This window comes from Desarmillaria tabescens, assembly GCF_030435595.1.
Source record: "Desarmillaria tabescens strain CCBAS 213 chromosome Unknown EV420scaffold_8, whole genome shotgun sequence".
In the NCBI taxonomy this organism is placed as follows: domain Eukaryota; kingdom Fungi; phylum Basidiomycota; class Agaricomycetes; order Agaricales; family Physalacriaceae; genus Desarmillaria; species Desarmillaria tabescens.
The window spans coordinates 1,285,582-1,310,444 of NW_026848307.1; the positions used below are offsets into that span (position 1 = coordinate 1,285,582).

A 24,863-nucleotide genomic window follows, 5' to 3' on the forward strand; every position below is an offset into this window, starting at 1 on the left:
AAAGGATACAGGCAATCATTTGCTAAGTGTAAAAAACAAGCGTGAACCAAAAAAGAAAACAGAAAAACACAACAAGAGAAACGACGAGTAACTGGTGGGCTCAAAAGTTGCCTTCTATGCATGCAATGATCATAAATGTGCCTCCTTGAGATGGCTGATGTACGTCGTGTAGAAAAATGAGAGATGTAGATTGCATGCAGTACGGAATGGACCGTGGAGGGAATGACAGAATCAAAATAAAAAAGAAACAAAAGAAGTAGGAGCCACCATCTATTGCGTTGCGATCTTCACCATCTATGAAAAAAGTTCAAAGGAGGAGCGATAAGGCAAAAACAGGAGACCTACCTCTCGCGCCCAACGCATAGTTTTCTTGGTCTCCGGGCTCATCCGCTGCCTAGTTCGCAGCTCACTGGCCACCCAGGATTGCAAGAGCAGTGGCTTTAACTGCCCACCCGGGAAAGAGTCCGCAAGATCACCGAGAAGGCCATATGACAACTTGATAACAGGTTCCGTCCGGTCCTCGTCAGATAAGCACCGATATATCAATTCGAGGATTGCGGGGGCGTGCGGAAGAAGAATATGAACTAAGAGTAGCGTGAGTATAACAGTCCTGACTGAGATAATCAACATTACCCTTGGGCGTATTCTTGAGACCCGTGACGATGCCAGTGTAGGCCTCCAGAATCCCTTCGCGCAATTGTCCAACATAATCTAATAGATCATAGTCGAGCTAGAAAATAGTCGCCTTAGAATGCCATATACAACACAGCATCCAGAGACTCACCGGATTGATTTCCACAGCACCAGCCTGCTTCAAAACATTCATTGTCGTATCGAGATACGGCTCAAAGCCCCCACCAATGGCGAGCGCAATATCGCCGAAGCAAGACAAGATCGTGATCTTGACATTACGGTTGAGAACGTCGCTTTGAAGGTTCTCGAGTAGCACAGTCATGAATGGGTTAGCATACTGAGCGCTTTGGTCTCCCAATGCGCGTGAAATATCACCGATGATACCAACAGCAACGGTGCATAACTGTGTATCTTCATGGGCTTTGAGTGCAGGATAGAGATAAGGAAGGAAGGCGCCGATGTACGGCGCGAAAGCAGTTTCGAGAGCTAGTGGGTGTGTCAAGGGGCGATAGATGTGCAACGTCAATTTACTTACCAGAAGCAAGAGCCCCCACAACAAGGAAGGCATCCTCCAAGACTGTTGAAGTCTTTCCGGCGGCTTGTATTAGCTGCAGAATGAGGGTCATAATGCGGTCCGCCAGGGGCTGTATCCCGTTGTTCAGCTTGCGAATGACGCACTGAAAGGAAATTAAACCGGCGAATGCTACGTAAGATGAAATATGTACGTACAATGGCAACGGAGCACAGGTTGCTCTGGAGCTCGTTCCAGTTATTGCTGTCGTCCACACCAACGATTTGGTTCTGCACAAAAATTTAGCGCAAGAAGACGGCGCAAATGGGCTAAAAAATACGTGAAGACTAAGAAGATGTTCCATTCTTTGCAATATCGTCACAACCGTATTTTGAACGACAGTGATAGCATCGGGAGTGGCGTGTGTAAGATACGATGTCATCGCCTCATACGCCGCGGTACGATAGTTGGCTTCATTAGAAGCACTAGACAATGTCGTCAGTCGAAGTCTTATATCAGTGATGGATGCCCACCTTTCTGTCACGCGCAATAGTGCTTGTACAACGCCTTCATAGTAAGGCGATAAAGGTCCTGATTGCGCCGGCTCCGCATCGTCCTCGTAGTACACCGCAAGTTGATCCGCTAGATTCATTAAAGCCCAAGCGCAGTTGGTGACAATACGCGGACTGTCTTGAAGGCCTGAAACCAAAGCCGAGATCAGCGGGTGAAGCTGCATGTCTGGCTTGATCACGACAATGAGAAGATCGCAAATGCGACCCAGGGTCCACGCCGTCGTGTCCTTTACATGTGTGTTGGCGTCTGCCATCATGCTGATAAGGGTCGGAAGGGCCTGCTCGGCGAGTGGTGTGAGAACAGATGGATCAGGGCCCTCGAGAACAGAACCAAAGGCCATCACAGCGGCCTCCCTGCGATGCCAATCTTCAGATGTGATGTTGCCTTCGATGAACGGTAGTACAGCCGTGACAATCGCATCTTGGACTGCTCCGGCAAGCAAAGACATACACGTTCCCGCCGCCATGGAGACATTCCACTCATCTTCATCCGCATCTTCTTCTTGCTTGGTTAGTAGCATCAAAAGAACGGGAACGATTTCGGGCAGAGCAATTTTTGCAAAGTGCCTTGATTCTCGCTCAGGCTGCTCGCCATAATCTATGGCCTATTTTCTAATCAGTCGTGATTAATGAGCAGATAGAACTGCACGCACCTCTTGGGCTTCAAGAGCGAGTTCTACTTCCTCTTCACACACAGTAGACCAGAACTCAACGGCTTGCAATGCAACTCGCTCATCCGAATGTTTCATGCCAACAACAGTCAGCTACAGGTGTTATCAGCCAGCCATCAAAGAGACGTGAAGAGAAATACGTACACCGAACAGGGCTTGCTCCATGTAGAAGCCCATTTTTTCGTAATATAAACTCATAATCCTCACCAGGCACTCAAAAGCTCCAACTTGGACAGAAACAGAAGAACTTTGAGTGGCTTCACAGACGACCTGCATTATGTAGTTTCTTTCCCCCTACAAAGCCGTTAGCAAAAGTCTTTCTGCTGAAGCATCACAGACTCACGTCTCTCTCAAAGTTATCCCGGACAAACTCAAGAGAATTGTAGAGAGCGTGGATGGCCGCAAGCTGCACATCAGTTGATGGCTCCTCCTTTCGTGCTCCATGGATAACGGCAGTCAGGATCTCGTTCGCACGCAAGCTGAGAATTTCGGGTTTCTGGACAAATGGTCAATGTAATGTCGAAGGCCTATCAACAACCACATACTATTGTTTCGCAGATAAACCCGATAGTCTGAAGGGTGGCAATTTTCAGGTTGGTGTTGGGCTGATTGTTAACGAAACCCAGAAGTATCTCGATGAGGTCCTTCCATTGATCCTGTGGTAGTTCTACGGCAGCGATGGCAGCGACAACTTGAGATGCGAACTGGCCGGCTTTGAGGTTGGGTGAGGCCAGGGTCATTAAGGCATCTTGCTTGATCTTGGCCTTCGTGTCGGGGTCAAGGCTCAACCATCGGTTTGAATACTCAGTTTGCCGCGATGATTCCTGTCAAAGATAAGAAAATGAGAACCCGAGCTCGAAAATGGGAGATATCAAAGACAAGCCACGTACCCGTGCCGTCAACGCATTTTTCAGAGCAAGGCCGGCAGCATTACGAACATGCAGGGGCGTCGAGTCCTCCAAAAGGACAGCGGAAAGCATGAGCATATATTGAGGCTACATCGCGAAGAAAAAAAAGGAGGAAAAGGTAAGAAGAGCTGATCAGTGAGGACAGGGAAATGAGGACGTGCGTAGTTTTCCCGCGAGGCATTCTCGAGCTGTTGCGTGGCATCTTGACGCGTATTCGAGTCTTTATGGGAGAGAAAAGAGCACGGATAATACTGAGAAAAAGACGAGACGCGCAAAAGGATGAGGACGGACCTGCGGACAAGGTATTGGCAAGGAGGTCGGTTGCGTTCATGACTGGAGGATACGATAACGGTTCCCGAAATGTATCAAGCAGCTGGCAAAGCAGAAAAGGCAGAAATACAAGGGAGCAATGGCGCCAAAGACGTCGAGAGAAAGGGTTAAAAGGAAAGGAAGATGAGCGCGGTGATGGTGGAAAAGGACAGAGAAGGGTGGCTGCCACCGAGCTGGACTTGAATTTTCTCCTGCAGCTTACAGCCACAGCGTCTTTGTTCTCTGCGTATTCTTTTCTTCTATTACTCTTGGACCACCTTTGTTAACGGTATGTCTTGGTCCTATTGTCTCTCACGTCGTGCTCATTGTGGTGCTGTTGGGTGGCACAGCTTTTTTCAAGCGCGCGTCTCAATGGCAGACCGAGTAAGTTTTCTGTGGCAGATTTGCTGCTTGTGTTGTCAACTCAGATCTTAGGGCCGTGGCATGGCACCGAGAGGTCGCGGTGCCGGTAATAGCGCCAGAGGGCGGGGCCCACCGACGAGCTCCCTGTTGATGGACAAGCCAAAACGCGAGGCTATCCTAGATCTTTCAAAGTACGTCAACGAGAGAATTAGAGTCAAATTTACTGGTGGTCGAGAAGGTAATTTTCGTTGTTGCGATAAGCCTATACCTCCCCCTCATAGTTCGATAGTCACCGGTATTCTCAAGGGCTATGACCAACTACTGAACCTCGTGCTTGATGAAGTCGAGGAAGAAATTCTAGGTAATATCCCTACATTCATGTTCCCTTTTTCTGTATGCTAATTTTGTCGTACAGAGCCGGAAGTACACAAGCGCTCTCTGGGATTGGTCGTCCTGCGCGGACCGACAATAACCCTTCTCAGCCCTGTTGACGGTTCTGACGAAATCGCCAACCCTTTCCTCGCACCAGAGTAGAAGCCTTGCGTATCTCTTTCTTTTGTACTCACGATAAGTCTACGCCTCCAATGTACGATAGTATTTCGAGTATATCAACCGTGTCTTATGGTTACATGAGAAATCCAAATATCAAAAAGCAGAGCATGCCTGAGGCTACGAAATTCTACTAGTAATACTGCATGGTGCACGGAATAGGGTAGCAGGAATAAGAAAAGGAAAAGGTGGCAGACATAGCACTGGCCATAATGGATCATGGATGGGGACGGCGTCAGAAATATACCGTATATATTCAAGGATGTTGGTTGGCTTGTTTTCGCACCACAAAGGAAAGACTGGCTGCTGAGAGCAACAGGATGGTAGCGAAATGGCGATGGAATGAATGGATGCTATCGTTTCTCGACAACAGGCTTATCGGTGTCAGTATTATCAGTGTGGTCCCCTTGCAGGTCAGATAATTTAGCGGCTAAGCTTGCACCGTCAGATATCAGGTGCGAATGTGTCGGTGAAACACAGTCCGGTATTGATGGGGCGGTTAGTGGTGGTGATAACGGTGTAGATGGATCTTGCGGTGACGGCGACCGCGATCCTGACGCATCATATCCGGTCGAAGAGGAAGTCGGCGAGCTGCCGTTCGAGTTCGAGCAAACATCTTCGCCATCAGTATTGATCCTCGGAGAAAGTGTCTTGAGGGATTGCGGGGGTGGTCGTGAGGAGGCGGTTTTAGAAGAAATGGTGGGAGAACTATGGACTACAGTAGTGTGGGGAAACGTAGAAATGTGAGAAGGCGGCGTGGACGCAGTGATAGTCGAAGTCGAATGCGAATGTGCATGCGATTTGGTATTTGCGGTCGATGGAGTTGGGGTATCCAGACCTCCTGAGGACTTGCCATGAGTCCTTTCATCCTCGTAAGGAATAGCAATGCCGCTTGACGAATGTACAGATGATAACAAAGGCGGGAGGCTGGAAGAATAAATATCATGCGGAATAGATGCCATGTAATATTGATTATGCTGCTGGTATTGCGAAAGCAAAGGCGAATGTGATCCGAGAGGGGGGTATAGAACATTTGGACGAGGCGATCTGGTCGTGCCGGTTTGATAATACACAGTAGTGGAATCTGAAAGATGTCGGTCAACTGGAGAGTCAGGAGAGGATGGAATTGGAGAGGTTAAGGCCGCAGATGACCAGAGAGAGCCTCTCAGTGGTCGTGCGGACGAAGACCGTTTAGAAGGATCAGTCTTGGGTCCGGCAGAAAAGTTATCAAGCGTGACTTTCGAAGATGTGGGTGAAGATTCACTCAAGCGCTCCAGACGGTGAAACCGTCCCCGTGCGCCTGCTATAAGTTTGGATGAGGCATCGGCACCAGAGTCGAGATGGACAGGACCCAGTCTCGACGGCGGCATCCAAGGCGATCGACGGACACCATGATTGGAGATCGATCCTTCAGTGTAAGAGCGAACCGATCGAACATCGTCAGACTCGGTAGCGTCAGAGCGATCTTCATCGGTGAGGACTTCACTGGAAGAGTCATTCTGTGCCTCCTCCCGTTCGCGCGCTTCTGTAGACGCGGTCGCCAACGAAAGCCCGTTTTCGAGTTGGTTTTCGAAAAGGGTGTGATCCGCAGATGGCGCCTCCGGTGGAGGAGGGCTGGTCCATTTCCCTCGTTTGGGTGCCATATGCTCTGGAGGAGGTCGGATTACAACTGGCGGAGATCGACCACTCGGCTCCGAGAAATGCGTTGGCGGGGAAAACCGATCAGAACCGCCTTTCGGTCGCATGGACTGACTTCCAACACTATATGGAGTCTGCGGAGGAAGGTTCGATAATCGAGGGGCTGGCGCTGAAACTAAGTCTTCATCTTTGCGCTCCTCACAAAGCTCGGCGAGAGCCAGAATAGCACGTTCTGGGCGTGCGGCAAGGACTCTTGATGCTCGCATGAATTCACCGCGGATCTTGATAAGCGATAAGCGATCGATTGGAAGAAGATGTACAGACTGCTCACTGTATATAAGCCATCCTTGGTGACACATCTAGCCACGTTAAAATCGGTTTCGAAAGGATCCTGTTCTCTTTATCAGCTATGAAAGCTTAACAGGACCTGGAAGGTATACCTCAATACAAAATCGATTTCGTTCTCGTGCATCGTTGAAACGCCCGGCAGAGAGCTTAGGAATTGTAAGCGAATGTCGCCGACATGAAAACCTGACATACATCGTTTTGCCATCCCTTGCTGTCCTTTTTTATAAGTCCGGCCCGAATGGAAGCCACGCCCGTATTGTACAAGAAGTCGCGAGAATAGTACCGGAAGAAATCAATTAACCTGTAATTATGGTTGAAGAAGTGATCACGGATAATCTAATGGGGCTCACAGTTCTGCAACAGTCTCCATATTTTCGGAACGCCAACGTTGCCGTAACAGGTCAATATCATCGAAGAACCAAGTATTGTAGTCTCCTAGATGAGTATCTTCCTGCAAAGGACATCAGCCAAGCGTATAATCGCGCGCTAGCAGCGCTCGCACCTTCGAAATTGGACGTAGAGGGGGCATTTGCTGAAGATTTGGTAATACTGGGGGGTTTTTGACGTGGACGAGGAAGTAGATTACAAGGAGAACGTATCCATAGGATGACAAGGTACCCTTGTAGGGAGAGTTTATTTTCCTGGAGATCGCATGAGCCAATAGCTTATTAAGAAAGGTGGTCCATCGGCATACCGGCGTTTACTCCACACTTTGACTTGAGAACCGCGTCGGTTAGCGGTCGACGAGAGAAATGGTACGAGACTCACGAAATAATACCAGTGTTCGGACACGCGTTGGGTCTATCATGGCGTAGCACATGAGTAGTCGTGTATTTTCCAACGCCAGCCTGTTCTCGAAACCTATGTCACAAGCAATTCCCAAGGGTAAACCTGGTGATGGATCGAGGGTGAGTTTAACGATTGGTATTCGAGCATGGGGTAGAGGCTTGACGTGGAATTTGGTTTCTTGGAAGCAAATATGAGAATCTCCACGCCGAAATACTGGCCAGAGGGACTCACCACGCTCAAGAAGGTCGCCTAGCATGGTTACAAGGTCGGAAGCGGCCAAACGTTCGTCGGAATCGATGAGACAGCAAAGGTCCATGTCTGTGGGGTATAGTGATGAACTTGGTCCTGATGAGATGAATCAGTAAGCTCACCAGAATTCCGAAGGCTGAATCCGTTTGCAGTGCTCCCAAAGGATAAGAGTCTACTGTCCGGCTCGATCGTGCGAATGAGTCTCTCCAGCAGCTTGCGCACATCCTCCTTTACGGCCATTTCTTCTGCGGTAGGGAGCAGCTGGATGACAAAGTCGAACAGGCATTGCGATAGCTCTGCAACGAATCGCTGTTTCGACGGCTGCCGTGGGTGGTGTATTGGTGAACCCGACGTGTGAACGTCACGGTACTGCTGGTGCATCGACTGAGGGCTCAGTGTCTGGGTATATGCCATTCGGGCGTTCGAAATATTCGAAGGGAGTCCTGCCAGCAGACGAAAGGGCCTCGTGCGGAGAGATGGTCAGTGATCCCTCTTCAAGTGCCTCAAGGGAACTTTCGAACCGTTATATCAGCTCTATAGTGCCTTCCCAAATATGGCAACGCCGGCACTCTATCGGCTGAGACGGATTGGACACATGTTTGACATCTCAAATAATTCTTTGTTCTTGGACTAAGTAATCATACAGACAGCGCAAATGTAGGGTATCTTGAACTTTAAACTATCCGATTCCAGCTTGCATCCCTTGGAATCGAAGTGAAAAATAGTACAACATCCACCGGGTCAGTTCAAAGCCAAGCGAGGCTACAAATACCTATCGTCAGCGTCTCGACGGATGTATGGGAAATACCGACACAGCGTACCGACGATTCCCCGCCGGAATGAACCGACAGCATTGTGTATCCGCAGAGCTGGGAGGAGACGGCTGAGTAACGTTTTTTAACTACAGCACATCCCGCGAACCGTGATCAGAATCAGGCCCTGAGTGGCAAGGGCATGATCGGGTAGCAAGCAAAATCAAGGCTCCTTGGGGCAAGTGGTGCGGTTAGCTGGAGAAATTAAGGAGGCAGCCGTTCTTCTATGCGCAGCTGAACCAAGCACAGGTCTTACAGTATCGCCTGAAAAAATATGTTCAGGCTGCCCAAGACGTGGGGGGTCAGAAAGTCCTCTCCCGCTTGTATTTCACGGTATTGACAATAGGTAACCGTCACATCTCTGCGACAAGCCACGGATAAACGAACATGGAAGACCCGAGGGAATGGAGGCCTGCAGTAGCATCAAAAGGGTATAAGGACGGACGCTCAGACTGCCGTCTCCCAGTCCTGGAATAATTCCGACACCGCCATAGAGTTGGCAGTTGGCAGCGACCGCAAAAAACCTCATATGGGGTTATTTACGCCAGTTTTCTAGTAATGTATTTAGCGCTTCAGCTTCCACCGCAGGTATAGTTCATTAAAATTGAAATCTCCACTTACCTCATTCATTTTGTAGCTGACTCGTCATTCCCGTTGAATGCATTGCTTGTGCAATGTGGCCGTTGCAGTAGAGAAGTCGCATCCACGTGCTCTTATCTCACTCAAATTTTGAAATTACACCTTGTCAATTACCATCATGAAGTCCACCTTCAAAACACTCGTCGAAACTGCAGACTCTTACCCTGTCATTGATAACCACGCCCATCCCCTCCTTACCGCAGAGAATAAAGCCTCTTTCCCGCTCGAAGCTCTGTTTACTGAAGCAGAAGGCGATGCTATAAAGGACTCGGTCCACTCTTTATCTTGTTTTCGTGCAACCTCTCAATTAGGACAAATCTTTGGCTTAGATGAACCTTCATGGGACGACATAAAGAAAAGGAGAAACGAGATGGACTATGGTGATCTGTGTAACCTACTCATGAGGCCGACCGGAATCCAATGTCTTTTGCTCGATGATGGCCTCGGAGGTGTCGCCGAAATGGCTGAGGATTGGACATGGCATCGTCAATTCAACTGCTCCGTCAAGCGTATCGTCAGGATCGAAACTGAAGCTGAAGTACTCTCAACACTCTTAGAGCGTATCTGCATTAATATCCATTGCAAACACAGGCTATTCTTGAGCGCATGGTAAAAGAGTCCGCGTCCGTTCCCATGACTCTGGACGGGTTCACGAAACAACTTCAAAAGTCGTTCTCTGAGAGCGCCGCTAGTGAAGACGTCGTTGCATTCAAGTCGATTGCATGCTATCGTACCGGTTTAAATATCGCCACCCGGGATTTAGAGAATGACACTTACGATGATTATGTTATGGCATACAAGAGGTGCTTAAGAGATGAGAAGATCAGGCTGGCCTATAAGGCCCTCAATGACCATATCGTTCGCGTTGCTCTTCAAATTGCTGGAGAATATAACATTCCAGGTAAATTAGAAACGTCGACATCTCCTCATGCTTACCGTTTCGCAGTACAGTTCCACACCGGCCTTGGGGACAACGACATAACACTAGCGTTCTCCTCACCCTCCCATATGCAACGTATCATCAAAGCCTACCCCAAAACCTCATTCATCCTACTTCACTCCTCGTATCCATACACACGCGAGGCAGGATATCTGACTTTGGTGTACGCTAACGTGTTTCTGGATTTCGGGGAGGTGCGTCTTCTCTCATTCTAGACCGTCTTTGTAGTTATATATACGGAAATTTATCCAGATTTTCCCCATGGTTTCGGCACATGGGCAGAAGGCCGTGGTTCGGCAGATGCTCGAAATAACACCGACGAACAAGATTTTATGGTCTAGTAATGTCATCTCGCAGTTTTCGCAGCCGTGTTTCCTGAGTCATCATTCCAGCCGACGGACACTGGTTTCCAGAAACTTATTATCTTGGTACACTTCAGGCTAGAACCGCTCTGAGTGAGGTAAACAGTCATCAGCCCATATTCATCGAGTCTCCACTGCTCATAAAACATAGGTCCTCTCCGAATTGGTCACTAGCGGAGACTTGACCGAAAATCAGGCAGTGAAGATTGTTCAAGACGTTCTGTTTCACAACTCGAATCGAGTGTACAATCTAGGACTCGAGCCAAACCTAGTACATAATGGGAAATAGCGGCAGGAGTTAATGCATTGTATTGGTACCTGGACGAAAGAAGGAAGGAAAATAGCAATCTAAGCGACGAACTAACAGCCGTTTTGACGGTCCCACACGGGCAGAGAAAGAATACAACCTTCTCGCGGGAGGCGGGTGTGGAGCCAAGGTGCTATCTCGTTAACTTTCTCAGACGGACATGCAGAGAATTGTATCAGAGACCACAGAACAAGTCCGGTCTCGCAAGTTACGGGAGGTCCCAACATTGTACGGCACCTATTGAAGCTAAAGGAATCTCGGAGACACAATCCCTCGGGCCTGTCTCTCAAAGCCTACGCGCGCCGCCCAGGGGGGCGGTGAGAGTCGGCCCGAGGATGCTGAAGCATCCTCCATGATACCTGGAATTTCAACGCTCAGCGCTCACCGTCACTGTCTAGTCCGTACTTTCAAAATGTAACCTAGATCAAAATCTGCAAATTACACTTGATATACCTTCATCCCTCGTTTACATCTGCATCACCACATCCTCGGTACCCTTGAAGATAACAGGATCGTCCAGATCCCACAAAAGCTTGACCAAGCACAGATTCCAGGCTGTAAAACAACCGATATTGAGACGCGAGCAGAGAGGAACAAAATAGGGACATACTTCGGCACGAAAATGGACCAATATACAGCGCATTTGCGCTGGGCACGATATAACACTTTGGTTTGCGCACATACCTGTTAGATTATTAGTTGATGAAAAAGTACCGATAATGTTAGAATAGACTTACAGCGCCATCCCAATCCTTTATATCTTCCAATAGCATAAAAGCCCCCGTTCAACTTCTATCCACCTCCAGGTTCAATCTTTCCATCAGATTCTTCAAACGTTCCTTCAGCTGCTGGAGATCCTCCAGAGTAGGCCGCGTCTCATCAGCCTTGATACTCTTTCCAGCCGACAACCTATTCAACATATCCTCAAGATCCTCGATCTTCCTCTTCTCGTCGATCTCCTCCGGTTCGGGTACACCGTCCTCGAGATGCTCGCGGGCATGTTCTTCCGCCTCGAGGTCTCTAGGCGCGATATCGGAAAACCGTATGCTCGACAATGCTGAGGAGATACTCCGAGCCTCGTCCCGGTCCCGGTCCGACATAGAAGAGAGAAACGTAGCAAGGACGGATGCGATGCCACGGAGGTGTCCCAGTTCGTGTCCTATAGGCACACCAACCTGGACGAATCCAGCATCAAAGCCCTCTTGCAATGCGGCCTCTTTGCCTGCTGTGATGCCCTCACGGTACCCGGTCTGCATTTAATCAGACAGTCACAACAAATTCAGTAGAAAGTTTTCGTACATTTGTGAATTCCGAAGACATTTTGGTCCATTCGGCTTCACCTGCATGTAAATCCGAAGTCACTTCTTCATCCCAGTCGTCGTCCATTGCGATGGCAGCAGGTAGTACAGTGATATGATGCAAGATTTCAAATTCTGAGTCGGCTGAACACTTTCCTTGATTGACCGGCGGCGTCGGCCGTATTGACCATGGTACAGTTACACTATTACTGCTTGCTCAATAGAAACCCTTTGAGGCCTCTCAGAAATGCTATAGATCCCAATTCACGCTGAAGAGTCTTCCCTACCTCTCCAGTAGATATCATGTGAAGCAAGGCAAGCATTTTTTTGTTATTTTCCGAGTCTTTTTCAAATTCTACCTATTTTATTCCGATAATGTTCCACACCTCCATCAGGTATCACACTCTGTAGCCGCTGCTTCCAGCCCTAGCAAGATCGCTACAACCCAGGTCAGCCGGGTACAAGATATATCTCAACGACACATACCTGAAAGCCGCCTCGACGCACGATTTGATCTCCTTATAACTCACGACCAAGCAACTCTGTTCATCTGGAGCAATCAGCATGAGTTTCTCTTCCGATCCAGCGTCCAACTATACAAAAGGTTTCGTGAGCATCGAAAACATGAAGGAAACGAGACGGCATCAACTACCTTGTTCAGGCAAGTCAAGACATGTGAGAGATTAGTGACAGGATTGCCGTTCTCATCAAGCTGGTGGAATACATAGTCGCGGAAGAGTTTGATAATGTAACGATCGCCAGTTTCAGACCAACGAGGGTCGCGAGCGAACCTGCCAATATTGAGACGAGCACCATCATCACTTTCAGAACGAGACTTACTCGGGTCGTTCGTTGATAAAACCAAACTTGCAGAGCAACCGCACGAGTCTCGCATTTTCCAGCTCACCCATAAGTTCGTTCTCAAGTCGATCCGTCGCGCTGGAAACGGATAAGTAACGAAACAGGTAGCGTTTTAAATGGCACTTGCTCCAGGGCATCGTCCATCTCAGCAACGACTTTGCTATGGATGATATCAAAGAAAGTAACAATGTTCTAAAACAGAATCAGAGACAAGACCGGTTCAAACGAGAAGACACGCACTCGATGAGGATTATTCTTGCTGATCAAGAACAAGGCCACGTTCTTAATCTCAGGACTGTATGTCTGTGCCATCATCTCCAGACTTTTCTGAAAATTACTCCCAGAGGCAGCTGAAGCGTTTGTACAACAGAGAGCGATGATAAGTCGACCAAACATTGACAGATCTTCAAGTTGCAACAGATGTATGTCCTGCTGAGCGTCGTAGGTCAGAACATCTACAATTCCGCAAGAGCTTATCCGAATGCTGAAAAAAATATAAGAAGTGGCAGAGTCGATAAATGAAGGCTGTCATTACCGATTCTTGCCTGTGACCAATATTTTGGAAACATCGATCATTCGTACTGCGAGTCCTGCTTCATGGACTTTTTTGATTGCAGAAGCGATCTGGATGATATATGACCAAATTGTGCGCTCTGGGATCGCTGTTGGTTGAAGTTGAATATGAGAACGATTATGCATAAAGGACGGTTGGACGGTCGGGGGTTGTGGTTTAAAGTGAGCGTCGTAAAGGGTTTTGGCACCAGCGTGATAGGCATAAGCTACGACAAGAGAGCTATCACCGAAAGCGCGTGTTGTGAACGCCTCACGAACAAGAACAATGTTCGGATGTCGAATGCGCGACCAGGCCTCAATGGCAGTGAAAGCGGATTGATGCATCAAGCGATAATCTATGAGTATCGATAAAAATGAAGTCTGCCATCTGGTATAAAGCACGCACTCTCCACTCTTCGTAAGGTATAAGGTGCGCCGTCTGCAGAGTTGATAGCACGGTATACAGTGGAATACCAGCTCCCAAACTTGCGGCGTTCATTGGCAGCACTAGATTCAAGAGGAACAAGAGTGTGATAACCTTGCAGGTCCTCTGGCAAGTTCAGACCAGGCGCAGGAGCACCGCGTATAGTTTCGCTTCGGGTCTGAAGTACTTGTCTGAGATCAGAAGATGAGGGAACGAAATGACTATCGGAATGGGTAGAAATGAATGCAGGAGGAATAGTGTTCGTATAGAGGTGATAATTCAACTGCACAGCCTAATCAGCGAAAACCCTACTCTGGGAAGGAGACCCACGTACGGGTTCACGTATGTAAAGGTCAGGAGGACCAGAATAGTAGGAAGCATCAACTCCACCAACATCATAGAACTGAGAGTCAAGCTGGAATGGGAATCAGTACGAGTACAGTAGGAGAGATGTGCATCGTACATCTGACATCTGATTCGTCAGACTGTCAATGGATAGGTCTCCGCTATACGGGTAATTATCGTATGCATCCTGAGGTTGAAAATCCTGATAATCGGTCTGCAGTGCGGGGGATGGGGGAGATGGCCTTAGGAAGAGTCAGACGTGCGCGATAGACGGAGAAATGACTCACGATGCAACAGACGACTGGCGCGAAGCAGATAGCGGCGGCGGCGACGTAGTCTGGGGAACCGGAACAGATGCGACGGCAGCCTTGGGTACGAAGACGGGAGCATTGACGGCCTGTGCAGTCAGTGAACCAATAGCAGGAGACTCCGACCGAGGACTAGATTGAGAGGTGAACTGCCGGAGGAAGATATAGAGAAAGGGTACGTACGTAGGCTTGGGCGTGTCCGGCGCCTATCAAAAGTCGATAATCCAGCTAATAAAGCAGGTAGGCCACTCACAGGTGGATGGTAATACGTGCATCCTTTGTCTTGGTATTTACAAGAGCTGCATAGGATAAGAACAACAATAGGATAATAGCAGCGACGCCTACCCATAAATCATAATATTCCTACATTGTCGTTGCACCGAATCTAGGATAAACAGGTCGGCGGGAGTCCGGTACCACATGAACAGGACTGACCCTTCCGTGACTGAGGTCTCAGTTCATCCTGGGTGTTAGGATTCACGATCTTGATAGCCGACGACGACTGCGGGCGAGAAAAGAAAGCCATAACGAAGAGAAATAAGGAGGAAAAGTAAAAGAACTGGACGCCGCAATGCTGTCCAGCGCGACTGGGAGTCAGTCAGCGACGCAAAGCGTTCGGCGGCGTCCAAATGTTACGCGAGCCCACGTGGATACCGTGGTTATGTAATCGCCAACCGGGGACCGACTCGGACTGGCACTCCTTGACTCCTACCTTCATGTCCAAGCTCGCCAAAGATACAGCCGCCTTCAAATCTACACTAAAAAGACAGGATTATACCTCATGGCACTCTCAACCACCACCGCTCGACTCTCAGCCTTCGGCTCAGCCCTCTCCAAAGAAGAAGAGGCCCAAATCAAGTGCGCCGACTTCATTTTCATATCTTCACTTTGTCCAATGATTATCCTTCAGATATCGTTTACTCCCAGCCTGCAGATACGGGCACAGGTGTACATGTCAATACCCAATTAGTCTATGCTGTCAACCACCTTAAAGTATGTCGCTAACCTGTGCTGTTATTCAACTATTGAGCTCGCCTTAGTCGACGCCAAATCCAATGCGGCTGCAAGACCTGGCAATCCTTACAAATACACCGCTTGATACGGATAGCGTTCTTCTGGAAAAATTCAAATCTCATGATCGTGTTCTCTGGGACCCAAAGACCGACCTGTACAGCTACAAGGTCCGTCAGCAGCTTTTGTGGGCCGTGTAATTGACAACTCTCCCCAAACAGCATGAATTCAACTTTCGCAACAAAGCTTCCCTACTCACCGAAATACAACGACGCACACGGAAAGGTGGAGGTATAGCAGTCCGTGACTTGAAAGAAGCATGGAAGGAAGCGCCAGCTGCTATCGAAGAACTGGAAAAAGACGGAGAGGTGCTAGTGATCCGAACAGCTAAAGACGGCCAGCTGAAGATGGTTTTCTGGAATGAGATAAAACCAGACGAGGAAAGCGGCGGCATGCAAGTCGAGAAAGGTGAGTTCATCGTCCTTCTCTTTTTTTCTTTCTGGGGGAACATGCCGAGCTCGGGTGGTTGGTCATGGTGACATATGTTGAAGTTCGGGCACACCTTAATCGCTTCTGTTTCGGGTCAGGCGAAATGCACCAAGGCTTACACAGAACATGTAGGCATCTGGGGACGCATACGTCGGCGCTACGAGTTTGCGAACTTGGCGTGTTCCTGTGCACTTTTTCTTGCATTTTGACCAACGTGAAACAGTCGCGATCTAGCAGCGCCCAGGGCTGTAAACAATGTCGCGAATTCCTCGACTCTAAAAATGCGTTGTTCACATAGTCGGGTTGGAGGTAGTCTGTCTGCGGTCCAGTTTCGACGCATTCGAGCCAGGTGCGCATGCGGACCTGTATGGGCTGCTGAACCTGTATTGGTCTGGCCTCGTATGTTCAATTATGTGGGAGCTGAATCTATCAGATAAACCTAGATTCAGTTCTTACATGATTAAGGGTTCAGAGCGTCTCCGCTTTGCTGGAACTGGACCGTGGACAGACCCTACGTTTTCCTTTTCAGTCTGCAAGCAATATACTGCGGAGACTATGCTAATCGATGGGAGGGTAGAGTTCATGGATCTATGGCACGAGTTGAAGGTGCCTGATGATGTGGATCTGACAAGACAGCTAGCGACTGGCAAGTTTTTTTCTTTTTCCTGCCCTTATTTTACTTCTCATCGCCGAGGCACAGAGGGACTCCAAGTGACGGCAAGTCAGGCTGCCCCGGTCAAGGCACCAAGCAAGAAAAAGGGGAAGAAAGGAGGGGCACCACGCCAGCGACAAATCCGCCTCACCAATACGCATTTGAAGGGAGAAATCGATTTGTCGCGGGATTTCGTGGTACCAGGAAAATGAGCCTTTTCGATATGTCATTTTTTGTTTTTTCACGGACCTTATGTACTTAACATACTAGACTATCTGAATATATTCAATATCATAAACTGCGTACTGATCAAGCTGCCGATAGCCTTGTCGCTACACAACGAGAAGCGGCCGTGCCTAGCACTACCATCCAAATTACGTTTACTTCCCACCGTAAGTGGTATGAGCTTCTCAGATCCTGGCCATACTATCGCCAGCGACTCAGGTTATCTGCGCCATATTAATGACTCTCTGACCTGGGACCTGTCGAATCCCTGAGATGGACAAAGGGGGTAACATGAGATTCCTGATCTGGGGGAAACGCTGGTATGGAATCACTGTGTCCGAGTAGAAAGGGCAAACGACAGGTAGCAAGGAAGGAACCACAAGATTGCTCCTTACAGTTCACCGGTGGCCGCGTACGCAAAAATCAGACCGGTAGTTGGTTCCATCACTCTTCCTTGTTGTCAACTTGCCTTGTGATTGATCTAACCCAAGACTACGAACATTCGGCATATCCGCAATACCACTCGATTAAGTCATACATGACGGAAGATGGGGCCAACCTCCAGGTAATTGGATCCACATTTCATGTGGGCGCTAAACAATCCTTCTGATTTTCGTTCATATATCTTATATCTCTGTCCCTCGTATAAGCGACAGCCATGTCGGTGACGACGTTCAGCAGGGGTTTCGGTCGCAACCGTGATACCATATGGCAAACGCACTCCCGAACAATAAAAGGTCAAAGACATTGAACACTCCCCTACTTATTGGTGTACGTGTTCTACACATGCACCATAAATTATAAGTGTTCCTGAGCTAAATCTCAGGGTAGTCCTAATGACATATATGTACAGGATGCACCCGTTTTCTGACGGATGTCCGCAGCGTAGCACGCCGGCGCTAAATAGCATCGATTTTAACATCACCGTGACTGCCATGACTACCGCCAACGCCGGGAACTTCGCCTTTGGACAACTGAAAGTCTTTCATAACGATACCCTCCTCCACTTGGATCCGAACCTGAGCCTGATTCAGCAGTGAGACAAATGAAAAGCCGCGGGTGGAATAAACATACGCCTCGCGCGTGATTAAAGGTACTGTTGATAAGGTTGACGTTGTTGCCGGAATTGTGAGAGTTGCTGCTGAGTTGGGCACGAACTTGCGCTCTCGAATTCAGCGTCTGAAAGTGAACTTTAGTCTTTTACTGATAAATTCGGGAAGGGAATGCAACCTACCACCAACAGGGTATTGCTATATCATAGTACTTGTGAAAAGCAACACCGGGGATAGCATTGTTTTGACTTACGTGTAGAGGCGAGCTATACAAAAAGATGATCGAGACATATTCAGCTAAAAGACTTGATCGCCAACGTACCAACAGGGATAACGAAAAGTTCAGCAATGCCAGAGGTTGATCCTGTGTTCTTGAGGAAATATGAGACAGGCAGCTAATATATCAGCCGATGAAGCATACCACTGCGACCAGATGACCGATCTACAGAAAGGTCGTGAGTATTCAAGGCCACCTTCGAAATGGGCTAAGCTCACTCCAAAGATAGTCACTGGAATGGCGGTCTCGATGGACGTCAGGATAATCCGAAGTACGATGTTGTCGGTGGCTAGACATGGTCAAGACATAGATGAGAAGCAGATGAGGGAAGCATACTCTTGAAACCAGTTCTCTTCGATAGGAGAGTCACTGTCAGCGATCCGCTAGCAGAGAGATCGTGAGATGATGACCCTTCACCAGCAGAGAAGTACTTACGTTATGAGAACATCTGCACAGAGACTGATAGCAGTGTATGACTGCCCAATTTTCGTGAATGACGCGAGGCTGCAGACGATGGCAGCTCATGTTCAGCACAAATTTTAACTTACTAAATGAATAGGAATCTCACCCGGCAGCATCAAAGACAGTTGTAAAAGCTGCGACGGTCATGTATAGTGCAATGGCGCCCTGGCATGTAGACATCAAGGCAATGCCGATAAATGCTGGTAGGGAAAGATTGGAAGGAAGCAGTTTTTTCACTCGGTAAGCCAGGAAGAACTGAAAGAAGAGTGAGACATCGACAGATAGGTGGACAGGCGATAGGGAAAATACCTGGACGGGCACAGACGCGCTTAATGGAATCAAATGTTAGAAAAATAAGATGACCGCAACACGCCTTTTCTTACGCTGAAATAAAGACTGGTAGCACAAAGTACTCCCACCGGCCTGAGGCTAGGACCGTGAAGTTCCCAAAGCCAGATACAGTATACACCCACAACATCTGTCAAATTGTTCTTATGGAGTGGGATTTAAGTCAGAACATCACATACCTCCACGGCTATCATGGAGTAGGCAACGTCAAGGGTATAAACCCACCATAGGAGTATACTGAAGGCAGTATCAGCGTTCAATAACTTTTCAAAGGTTGCTGCGGGATCAAACGAACTGGATTCGCCACTGAAAAATCCGTGAGCCTTTAATTGGGATGAAAAATAGAAACTGCCCACAGGATCGTTGAAACGCGCGCTATAATAACTGAACATCTCTGTAAAAGATTATCAGAGAAAGATTTATCTGAATTGCGAAAGAGCATACGGATGGTCACCACACCCAATAGGAACGTATTCAGAATAACACCAATCTCTATTGTGCCAAGTACCGAGGCAATGTTCAACGAGGCAGAAGACATGACGACAAGCAGGGAGAGGGTACGGGTCCAAGTCTTGGGTGGAGACGGTCATAATCGATGAAGTCCTCTATAAAGGAAGCGAACTTGATGAGAGGCGCGTGTTTCCGAAGCTATAAATTGTACATTCCCAGGTTAATCGGCGAAGCAGGAGTGCAATGATGGCCTTTAAATGTCGGAATACTCTTTTCAGCCGTTTCCAGTTCTCGCGGGGATAACACATACCCACAGAGACCCCTGGACCCGGTGAGATCATGGCCGACCCGTAGACGCTTCAATCTCTAGCGCATCGCCATCAGTAAGATGCAGGCTGAACTGCTTATCCTGTTGTTGATGCCATCGACGAGACATCTGTGCAGGGACTTCGCAATAACGCAATATAGGATACATGCCTAGATTCACGTAATTCGTAAGCATGGACAGGGCAAAGAAAGATTGAGGGACTGCAAAAAGGACAAATATAGTGGTCTATCGTCAAAAAAGAGAGATCTTGACCGCTACCCTCGGCGGGAATATAGCAAGAAGCATAGGGTCAATTAGAAGCACAGATAAGCGATGCCTACAATACGAAGGGTAGGGTTGACAAGTGTCGTAAAATTGTAAAATCGTGTCGCATGAAACTTGCGAGCACAGGGAGGAGGACTTGTTGTAATAGGCTGAGTTTCCAGTCTGCAATATTCAAGAGTCGAGACCATGCGTCTAATTGCACATCAACTCTATACCTTTGCACGCGAAACGGTTCGCGACCGAAGTAATTTTAGCAACTAAGAGACTCGGATACTATCCAACCAAAAGCTGAAGCAGAGTTTAGTTTGATGAGATGTTGCCGTGGCGGTTGCAATCGTCATTTACATTCAATTAAAACAGACTCGGACACGGAGGATATGTGAAGAAGCGAAAGAAGTGACACTCCAGGCTCGCGGCAGTATGAGAGAGAGATGATCGGGTCCGGGCGGCGGTTCCGACGGGAACTGCTCCGGGTCATCACGAGTGCGTTCATGCCCTGATTTCTTTGTATCATACCACCGTCGAGAGGCAACTCGCGGCGGGTGTCTTTACTCTGGGTACACCGGCGGGCGTTGAATTATCTTTGTCGTCCACTTATTGCTCTTGCTACCGTCACGCTCTGCTTCTAGCGTGAGGCTGCTGTGGATTTGACTGCATCTCTGCTGGCTTGTGTTTTTTTTTTTCAACCCGACCGCAATCTCAATATCAGAATTCTCGAATCATTACTTGGGTCTTGTTGACATGCGGATACAAATCTTCCTGATTACCCTGAATCAAGGACAAAATTAATTTCCTGCACCAATCATCGCGCAAACTTCACCAGGCTGAAGGTCCGATGGGAAAGAGATTACACCGACCTTGGACGGGGCCCTCGTCTAGAATTCTGGCTGATCAGTTAATCGCAGCTTCCAACATATATAGGATGCGTTCGTAACTTTCAGAGGTTTCTAAAGTCCTCTCCGCGATGGAGATCGCAAACTACTCATCTACCACGCTGCTGCTGTACTCCTTATGCTTGGTCATCTGCGTCTCATTCGTTTCACGGTACTTATCTTCAAGGCGCTCGATCGTCAATAAGCTTCCTATCGCTGTGAGGACACTCTTTCAATATTTCTTCGACTTCGCATTCACATGAATGCAGCCCGCCGAAGACTCTAGTTGGATTTGGGGTCACGAACTAAACATTTTCAAAGGCGAAGTCTGCGAATGGTATCTTCGCTGGGCAAAAACATGTGGCCAGGTCTACAGATTCAAGGCTGCGTTGTTTCAACGTGATGCGGTCAGTAAAACTTTTTGAATTGGCATCATTCGGTTCCGGTATTGACACAGGATCATTGGTAGCTCCTCGTGGTAGACAATGTCGCAGTCGCGCACATCTTTCAAAACGCCTATTCGGTGAGTTAGGTGTTCGCAAAAAAAACGATCAGATCCACTCACCACCTTTAAACAGTATGGTTAGTCACTTGCCAGCGCTTCTTTTCTATGATTGAATGTGAACAAAACGTGTTTTCACAGTGAAGGCGCCGGCCTTCCGGCCCATTGTCAAATCTTTTATTGGACGGGGACTCGTGTGGGCCGAAGATGACGAGCACAGGCATCAACGCAAACTTGTTGCCCCGGCATTCACGTATGTTGGATTGCTTAATCTCATGTGGGAGAATTAACATTGGTGGTTAGCCTCAGTGCTGTGAAGGGCATGGCAGACGACGTATTTGAGTGCGCTGGGAAGGTATGCGAAGGTCAATGTAGCGTCATTCGCTATATGCTGACGTGTTCCAGGTGGTACAGAAGTTTCAGCGTGATGTTGACGCTCAAGGTGGAGTTGCCGTTCTAAACGTAAATGATTATATATCCCCTTGCACGTACGTTTCACTGTTCTACACTTTTTGAACGCTACAACTCAGACTCTGAATATACAGCTTAGAGGTCGTTGGTCGTGTCGGCTTTGGGCACGATTTTGGCTATGACAACGAAGATGCGCGGGCAATTCGAAGGTCCTGGCAGCAAGATGTGGTTAATGGTCGAAAATTCCCTAGCTTCCTTCTCCCTATCTTGATCAGTATGTTCCCGTGGATTCCGAAGCTCCCGATACCGGCTTTGAAAAACGATGGCACCATCAAGGCGATTACTCTTAGACTTTCAAGTAATCTGTTGAAGGAGCACGTTGAGAACCCTAATCATCTCGAAGGCAAAGATATGTTTTCCCTTTTGGTTCGAGAATCATGGGCCAAAAATAAGAAGGGGTCAGGCGAATACCTCACCGATAGTCAGCTGTTGGAAAATGTGAAGTTCATCTATTTTTATGCTTTGTGGCGTTGCGACTCGTGCTGACTATCTTCGACATCCTCAGATTTCCACTTTCTTGTGAGTTCCTCCAGACCGGTTCTCATGCGGTTGACTGATGGACTGATATAGGATGGTCGGACATGAGACTTCCTCCTCGGTTGTCCACTTCACTCTTTTAGACTTGGCTAGAAACCCGGATAAGCAAGCGAAACTTCGTGAAGAACTCGAAAAATTCGAGGGCGAATTCGACTATGAGAACATCCAGAAGCTTCCTTATCTAGACGCGGTTGCACGAGAAGGGTATGATTTCAGTAGTCGCTGTCAGAACGGAACTAACGTCCTACGCTTCGTCAGTCTTCGTCTAAACCCTGCAGCTCCCCGGACAGAACGCGTAGCTACCCATGACGACGTAATCCCTCTCAGAAATCCTATCAAACTTTCGAATGGTGAAGTCATAACGGCACTTCCTGTCAAGGCTGGTCAGGTTTGTACTTGGTTGCCTAGCAGTCACGGAGATAGGTCTAACTGCTTTATCAGGTGTTTGTTCTTCCTTTCACCGTGATGAATGTGAACCCTGATGTCTGGGGGCCTGATGCTCACGAATTCAAACCCGAACGATGGCTGACCCCGGGCGGAACTCCACCCGCTGAAAACCTTCCCCATGGGCCTTGGAGCAACCTTGCTACTTTTTGCGAAGGACCTAGACTTTGCATTGGATGGCGTTTGGGTAAGACATCTTGTACCATACATGGCACATTGAGATCACTGACTGGGGGCTTCGTATGGCTAGGAATTCTTGAAGTTAAGGTCATTCTTGCACTTTTGATAAGATCATTCGAATTCCACGACACGGGTGCCCATATACAGCGGTTCATATCACCTTCCTTGCAACCATTTGTCAACGGGGAAGCTGGCCAGCTTCCATTAAAGGTCACCGCAACTAAACATTAAATCCTATCCTTATTCAAATATTGCTGTTTGATCTAATGTTCCTTAATTCTATCTCGCAAAAAATCAATCATTAACAGAGAGATTAGATTCAATGATATACAGTTCCTAAATCAACGTGCATCCACCTTCAAGCGTTTGGAACCTGCCGGTTTCTCCGTGTCTCTTCCACAATCCAATGCACGAACCTCAGTCTCTCATCGGCCTCGGCACCTTTCAACAATGATTGCTTCAGAGATTCCTCTAACTGCCGCTTCTCTGCATTCAACTGAAAGTTCTCCTGTCTACAACGTGCCTCCGACTCCTCCAATCTCTTGGAATACATCTTAGAAGCCTCCAGTTCTGCCACCAGGTCAGCCTTATCGGCTTGTAACTGTCGAACGACATCAATAAAAGTTTCCTTGAGCTTTGCGAGTGACGTATTGAGGGGATCTCCAGAGGTGCTTTCTGGAGTTTCCTCAGATTCGAATGGACGTAGTGACAGGTCTTCCTCTATATTCTCGTGTTCAATGGATGTCTTCGCACGCAATAACTCAGCAGTCGGTAACGGATAGGATAAGCTTTGCGCGTCAGCGTCAGATTCATGTATGGTATCCGCACTGAATGCAGTTTCGAAGGTTCGCTTTCCCAAGCCTGTATGATCATATGAATCGTTCGAGTGGTGCATATTATCGCCGTAAGCAGGGCTATCCCTGGTATCGCGAACAAGCTCTGAGGGCTGTGGGTCGGAAAATATCAGATCCGCGCTCAAGCTTTGATTCGATGGATGCGACGTGGAGAATGAGTCAAATCCTTTAGCAGCGGGAAACTTGTGACCAGAGTCTTCGTCGACGCGCACAATTTTATCTACGTCTGGCATGGACAAACTAAAGGTGGGATTGACGGGGAGTTCTTGCATTTGCACATCAACGGCACTCCGATCTATCCATTGTGTCCGGCCAACATTTTCACCCAGAAAATGTTGTTTCTCTGACGATATGCTCGGTACCAGTTGCAATTCTTGGTGAAGTCCAACTTGCAACCCAGCGTCTGCAAGAAGCATGGATGAACGCGCAATGGCACTATTGCGAACCAGCTCCCGTTCCTTTTCCCACTCCGCCTTATCCATTTTCCGTGCCAGTTCTAAGATGTGCTCTTGTCGCGATACACGCGACACTTTGTTCATCTGCGGTGCGATATCCACCTGCACCTTCTGAACAGTTTGCTTTTGGACCGGTTTCGATTGCGCCTCCTGCGTGGACTTAACTCTCATTCTGACCTTTTCATGCTTCAAGTCAGTGTTCATCACATCCTCCGTCGCTACCCATGGATTGGAGTCTCCCCAACAACGCATCCACGCGCCACATGGAGTCGCCCGGGTAGCGGCACAGTATTTGCAACTGAGGCTGAGACCAGTATACTTTTTGTAACCTTGCGGATCATGAACGGGAACGCCAATCGCTCTTGCTTCACACCGAATGTTATCCCGGCGGCACCGGGCACACTGAAGAGCGTCAGAAGGACGACGTGAAGGAATACGAGCGGTTAACTCACAGCATTGTCAAAAACTGGTGCTTTCAGCGACCAATGCTTCAGTGATGGAGCTCTGTCACCGATAGGGTACTTGGCTTCAGTCACTTCGAGCCAAGGATATTCTAGCAGAAGAAGGCGTTTATACGCATAGTAGCTCATCGCTCGCGCACT

The 24,863-nt window shown here is 48.3% G+C and overlaps 10 protein-coding genes across 10 annotated transcripts; 4 read left to right on the plus strand and 6 right to left on the minus strand.

The window, feature by feature from the left end:
* Positions 1–120: 120 nt before the first annotated feature.
* EV420DRAFT_1160726 (armadillo-type protein) lies at positions 121–3,882 on the minus strand. The gene is made up of 15 exons (XM_060466143.1): positions 3,587–3,882; positions 3,457–3,515; positions 3,278–3,382; positions 2,933–3,211; positions 2,731–2,883; positions 2,532–2,681; positions 2,370–2,480; positions 1,678–2,321; positions 1,485–1,629; positions 1,363–1,434; positions 1,169–1,310; positions 785–1,119; positions 634–730; positions 346–584; positions 121–294 (listed from the first exon to the last, which is right to left on the minus strand). Exons 1-15 carry the CDS (start codon positions 3,624–3,626, stop codon positions 271–273), a joined length of 2,595 nt encoding a protein of 864 aa, XP_060334674.1. The 5' UTR covers positions 3,627–3,882; the 3' UTR covers positions 121–270.
* Positions 3,883–4,117: 235 nt separating this feature from the next.
* On the plus strand, positions 4,118–4,501 carry EV420DRAFT_1264813 (uncharacterized protein; the record flags this gene model as incomplete). Its single annotated transcript, XM_060467245.1, has 3 exons — positions 4,118–4,205; positions 4,257–4,328; positions 4,383–4,501. The coding sequence occupies 3 exons, from the start codon at positions 4,118–4,120 to the stop codon at positions 4,499–4,501; spliced, it is 279 nt and encodes a 92-aa protein (XP_060334675.1).
* Positions 4,502–4,586: 85 nt separating this feature from the next.
* EV420DRAFT_1304259 (uncharacterized protein) lies at positions 4,587–8,048 on the minus strand. The gene is made up of 10 exons (XM_060468449.1): positions 7,663–8,048; positions 7,523–7,609; positions 7,271–7,468; positions 7,197–7,218; positions 7,005–7,143; positions 6,853–6,953; positions 6,695–6,803; positions 6,595–6,648; positions 6,486–6,545; positions 4,587–6,435 (listed from the first exon to the last, which is right to left on the minus strand). The coding sequence occupies exons 1-10, from the start codon at positions 7,952–7,954 to the stop codon at positions 4,870–4,872; spliced, it is 2,628 nt and encodes an 875-aa protein (XP_060334676.1). The 5' UTR covers positions 7,955–8,048; the 3' UTR covers positions 4,587–4,869.
* Positions 8,049–8,995: 947 nt separating this feature from the next.
* On the plus strand, positions 8,996–10,618 carry EV420DRAFT_1160863 (amidohydrolase 2). Its single transcript, XM_060466146.1, has 6 exons — positions 8,996–9,529; positions 9,583–9,892; positions 9,938–10,125; positions 10,184–10,271; positions 10,324–10,391; positions 10,445–10,618. Exons 1-6 carry the CDS (start codon positions 9,110–9,112, stop codon positions 10,580–10,582), a joined length of 1,212 nt encoding a protein of 403 aa, XP_060334677.1. The 5' UTR covers positions 8,996–9,109; the 3' UTR covers positions 10,583–10,618.
* Positions 10,619–10,997: 379 nt separating this feature from the next.
* Positions 10,998–12,143, minus strand: EV420DRAFT_1160815 (uncharacterized protein). The gene is made up of 4 exons (XM_060466145.1): positions 11,900–12,143; positions 11,338–11,850; positions 11,211–11,284; positions 10,998–11,155 (listed from the first exon to the last, which is right to left on the minus strand). Exons 1-2 carry the CDS (start codon positions 11,984–11,986, stop codon positions 11,386–11,388), a joined length of 552 nt encoding a protein of 183 aa, XP_060334678.1. The 5' UTR covers positions 11,987–12,143; the 3' UTR covers positions 10,998–11,155; positions 11,211–11,284; positions 11,338–11,385.
* Positions 12,016–15,094, minus strand: EV420DRAFT_1523278 (uncharacterized protein). The gene is made up of 15 exons (XM_060472290.1): positions 14,824–15,094; positions 14,734–14,773; positions 14,642–14,687; positions 14,572–14,594; positions 14,368–14,520; positions 14,199–14,322; positions 14,070–14,150; positions 13,718–14,018; positions 13,295–13,667; positions 13,000–13,243; positions 12,887–12,951; positions 12,739–12,837; positions 12,551–12,689; positions 12,385–12,491; positions 12,016–12,336 (listed from the first exon to the last, which is right to left on the minus strand). Exons 1-15 carry the CDS (start codon positions 14,912–14,914, stop codon positions 12,297–12,299), a joined length of 1,926 nt encoding a protein of 641 aa, XP_060334679.1. The 5' UTR covers positions 14,915–15,094; the 3' UTR covers positions 12,016–12,296.
* EV420DRAFT_1304269 (uncharacterized protein) lies at positions 15,084–16,752 on the plus strand (the record flags this gene model as incomplete). The annotated part of the gene is made up of 5 exons (XM_060468450.1): positions 15,084–15,246; positions 15,299–15,381; positions 15,429–15,569; positions 15,621–15,867; positions 16,466–16,752. The coding sequence occupies exons 1-5, from the start codon at positions 15,105–15,107 to the stop codon at positions 16,750–16,752; spliced, it is 900 nt and encodes a 299-aa protein (XP_060334680.1). The 5' UTR covers positions 15,084–15,104.
* Positions 16,753–17,519: 767 nt separating this feature from the next.
* On the minus strand, positions 17,520–19,549 carry EV420DRAFT_1160787 (uncharacterized protein). The gene is made up of 16 exons (XM_060466144.1): positions 19,349–19,549; positions 19,261–19,298; positions 19,200–19,210; positions 19,084–19,141; positions 18,940–19,034; positions 18,866–18,884; positions 18,663–18,811; positions 18,530–18,598; positions 18,431–18,477; positions 18,313–18,383; positions 18,239–18,259; positions 18,140–18,188; positions 18,071–18,083; positions 18,000–18,015; positions 17,840–17,944; positions 17,520–17,784 (listed from the first exon to the last, which is right to left on the minus strand). The coding sequence occupies exons 1-16, from the start codon at positions 19,440–19,442 to the stop codon at positions 17,665–17,667; spliced, it is 975 nt and encodes a 324-aa protein (XP_060334681.1). The 5' UTR covers positions 19,443–19,549; the 3' UTR covers positions 17,520–17,664.
* A 1,196-nt stretch (positions 19,550–20,745) lies between these two features.
* EV420DRAFT_1161220 (cytochrome P450) lies at positions 20,746–23,247 on the plus strand. The gene is made up of 13 exons (XM_060466147.1): positions 20,746–21,036; positions 21,088–21,225; positions 21,288–21,341; positions 21,397–21,400; positions 21,462–21,573; positions 21,624–21,675; positions 21,726–21,808; positions 21,866–22,229; positions 22,297–22,310; positions 22,362–22,532; positions 22,587–22,716; positions 22,770–22,959; positions 23,023–23,247. The coding sequence occupies exons 1-13, from the start codon at positions 20,911–20,913 to the stop codon at positions 23,181–23,183; spliced, it is 1,599 nt and encodes a 532-aa protein (XP_060334682.1). The 5' UTR covers positions 20,746–20,910; the 3' UTR covers positions 23,184–23,247.
* EV420DRAFT_1161221 (uncharacterized protein) lies at positions 23,248–24,669 on the minus strand. The gene has a single exon (XM_060466148.1). It carries the CDS (start codon positions 24,511–24,513, stop codon positions 23,311–23,313), a length of 1,203 nt encoding a protein of 400 aa, XP_060334683.1. The 5' UTR covers positions 24,514–24,669; the 3' UTR covers positions 23,248–23,310.
* Between the last annotated feature and the right edge of the window lie 194 nt (positions 24,670–24,863).

Coding starts and splice junctions, on each gene's coding strand:
- EV420DRAFT_1160726 (XM_060466143.1), bottom strand. CDS start 3,626: ATGAACGCAACCGACCTCCTTGCCAATACCTTGTCCGCAG. Junction 2,682..2,730: donor GGGATAACTTTGAGAGAGAC/GTGAGTCTGTGA, acceptor ACGGCTTTGTAG/GGGGAAAGAAACTACATAAT. Junction 295..345: donor CTATGCGTTGGGCGCGAGAG/GTAGGTCTCCTG, acceptor CTTTTTTCATAG/ATGGTGAAGATCGCAACGCA.
- EV420DRAFT_1304259 (XM_060468449.1), bottom strand. CDS start 7,954: ATGGCATATACCCAGACACTGAGCCCTCAGTCGATGCACCAGCAGTAC. Junction 7,610..7,662: donor ATTCAGCCTTCGGAATTCTG/GTGAGCTTACTG, acceptor TATACCCCACAG/ACATGGACCTTTGCTGTCTC. Junction 6,649..6,694: donor GCAAGGGATGGCAAAACGAT/GTATGTCAGGTT, acceptor ACAATTCCTAAG/CTCTCTGCCGGGCGTTTCAA.
- EV420DRAFT_1160863 (XM_060466146.1), top strand. CDS start 9,110: ATGAAGTCCACCTTCAAAACACTCGTCGAAACTGCAGACTCTTACCCT. Junction 10,272..10,323: donor GAACAAGATTTTATGGTCTA/GTAATGTCATCT, acceptor TCATCATTCCAG/CCGACGGACACTGGTTTCCA. Junction 10,392..10,444: donor CTAGAACCGCTCTGAGTGAG/GTAAACAGTCAT, acceptor CATAAAACATAG/GTCCTCTCCGAATTGGTCAC.
- EV420DRAFT_1160815 (XM_060466145.1), bottom strand. CDS start 11,986: ATGGACGACGACTGGGATGAAGAAGTGACTTCGGATTTACATGCAGGT. Junction 11,851..11,899: donor TGTCTTCGGAATTCACAAAT/GTACGAAAACTT, acceptor GATTAAATGCAG/ACCGGGTACCGTGAGGGCAT.
- EV420DRAFT_1523278 (XM_060472290.1), bottom strand. CDS start 14,914: ATGGCTTTCTTTTCTCGCCCGCAGTCGTCGTCGGCTATCAAGATCGTG. Junction 14,595..14,641: donor GCACGTATTACCATCCACCT/GTGAGTGGCCTA, acceptor GACTTTTGATAG/GCGCCGGACACGCCCAAGCC. Junction 14,151..14,198: donor TGACGAATCAGATGTCAGAT/GTACGATGCACA, acceptor TTCCCATTCCAG/CTTGACTCTCAGTTCTATGA.
- EV420DRAFT_1160787 (XM_060466144.1), bottom strand. CDS start 19,442: ATGTCTTCTGCCTCGTTGAACATTGCCTCGGTACTTGGCACAATAGAG. Junction 19,035..19,083: donor ACTCCATGATAGCCGTGGAG/GTATGTGATGTT, acceptor ACAATTTGACAG/ATGTTGTGGGTGTATACTGT. Junction 18,478..18,529: donor TGTGCAGATGTTCTCATAAC/GTAAGTACTTCT, acceptor TCTCTCTGCTAG/CGGATCGCTGACAGTGACTC.
- EV420DRAFT_1161220 (XM_060466147.1), top strand. CDS start 20,911: ATGGAGATCGCAAACTACTCATCTACCACGCTGCTGCTGTACTCCTTA. Junction 21,809..21,865: donor GATTATATATCCCCTTGCAC/GTACGTTTCACT, acceptor CTGAATATACAG/CTTAGAGGTCGTTGGTCGTG. Junction 22,717..22,769: donor TTCCTGTCAAGGCTGGTCAG/GTTTGTACTTGG, acceptor CTGCTTTATCAG/GTGTTTGTTCTTCCTTTCAC.
- EV420DRAFT_1161221 (XM_060466148.1), bottom strand. CDS start 24,513: ATGCGTTGTTGGGGAGACTCCAATCCATGGGTAGCGACGGAGGATGTG.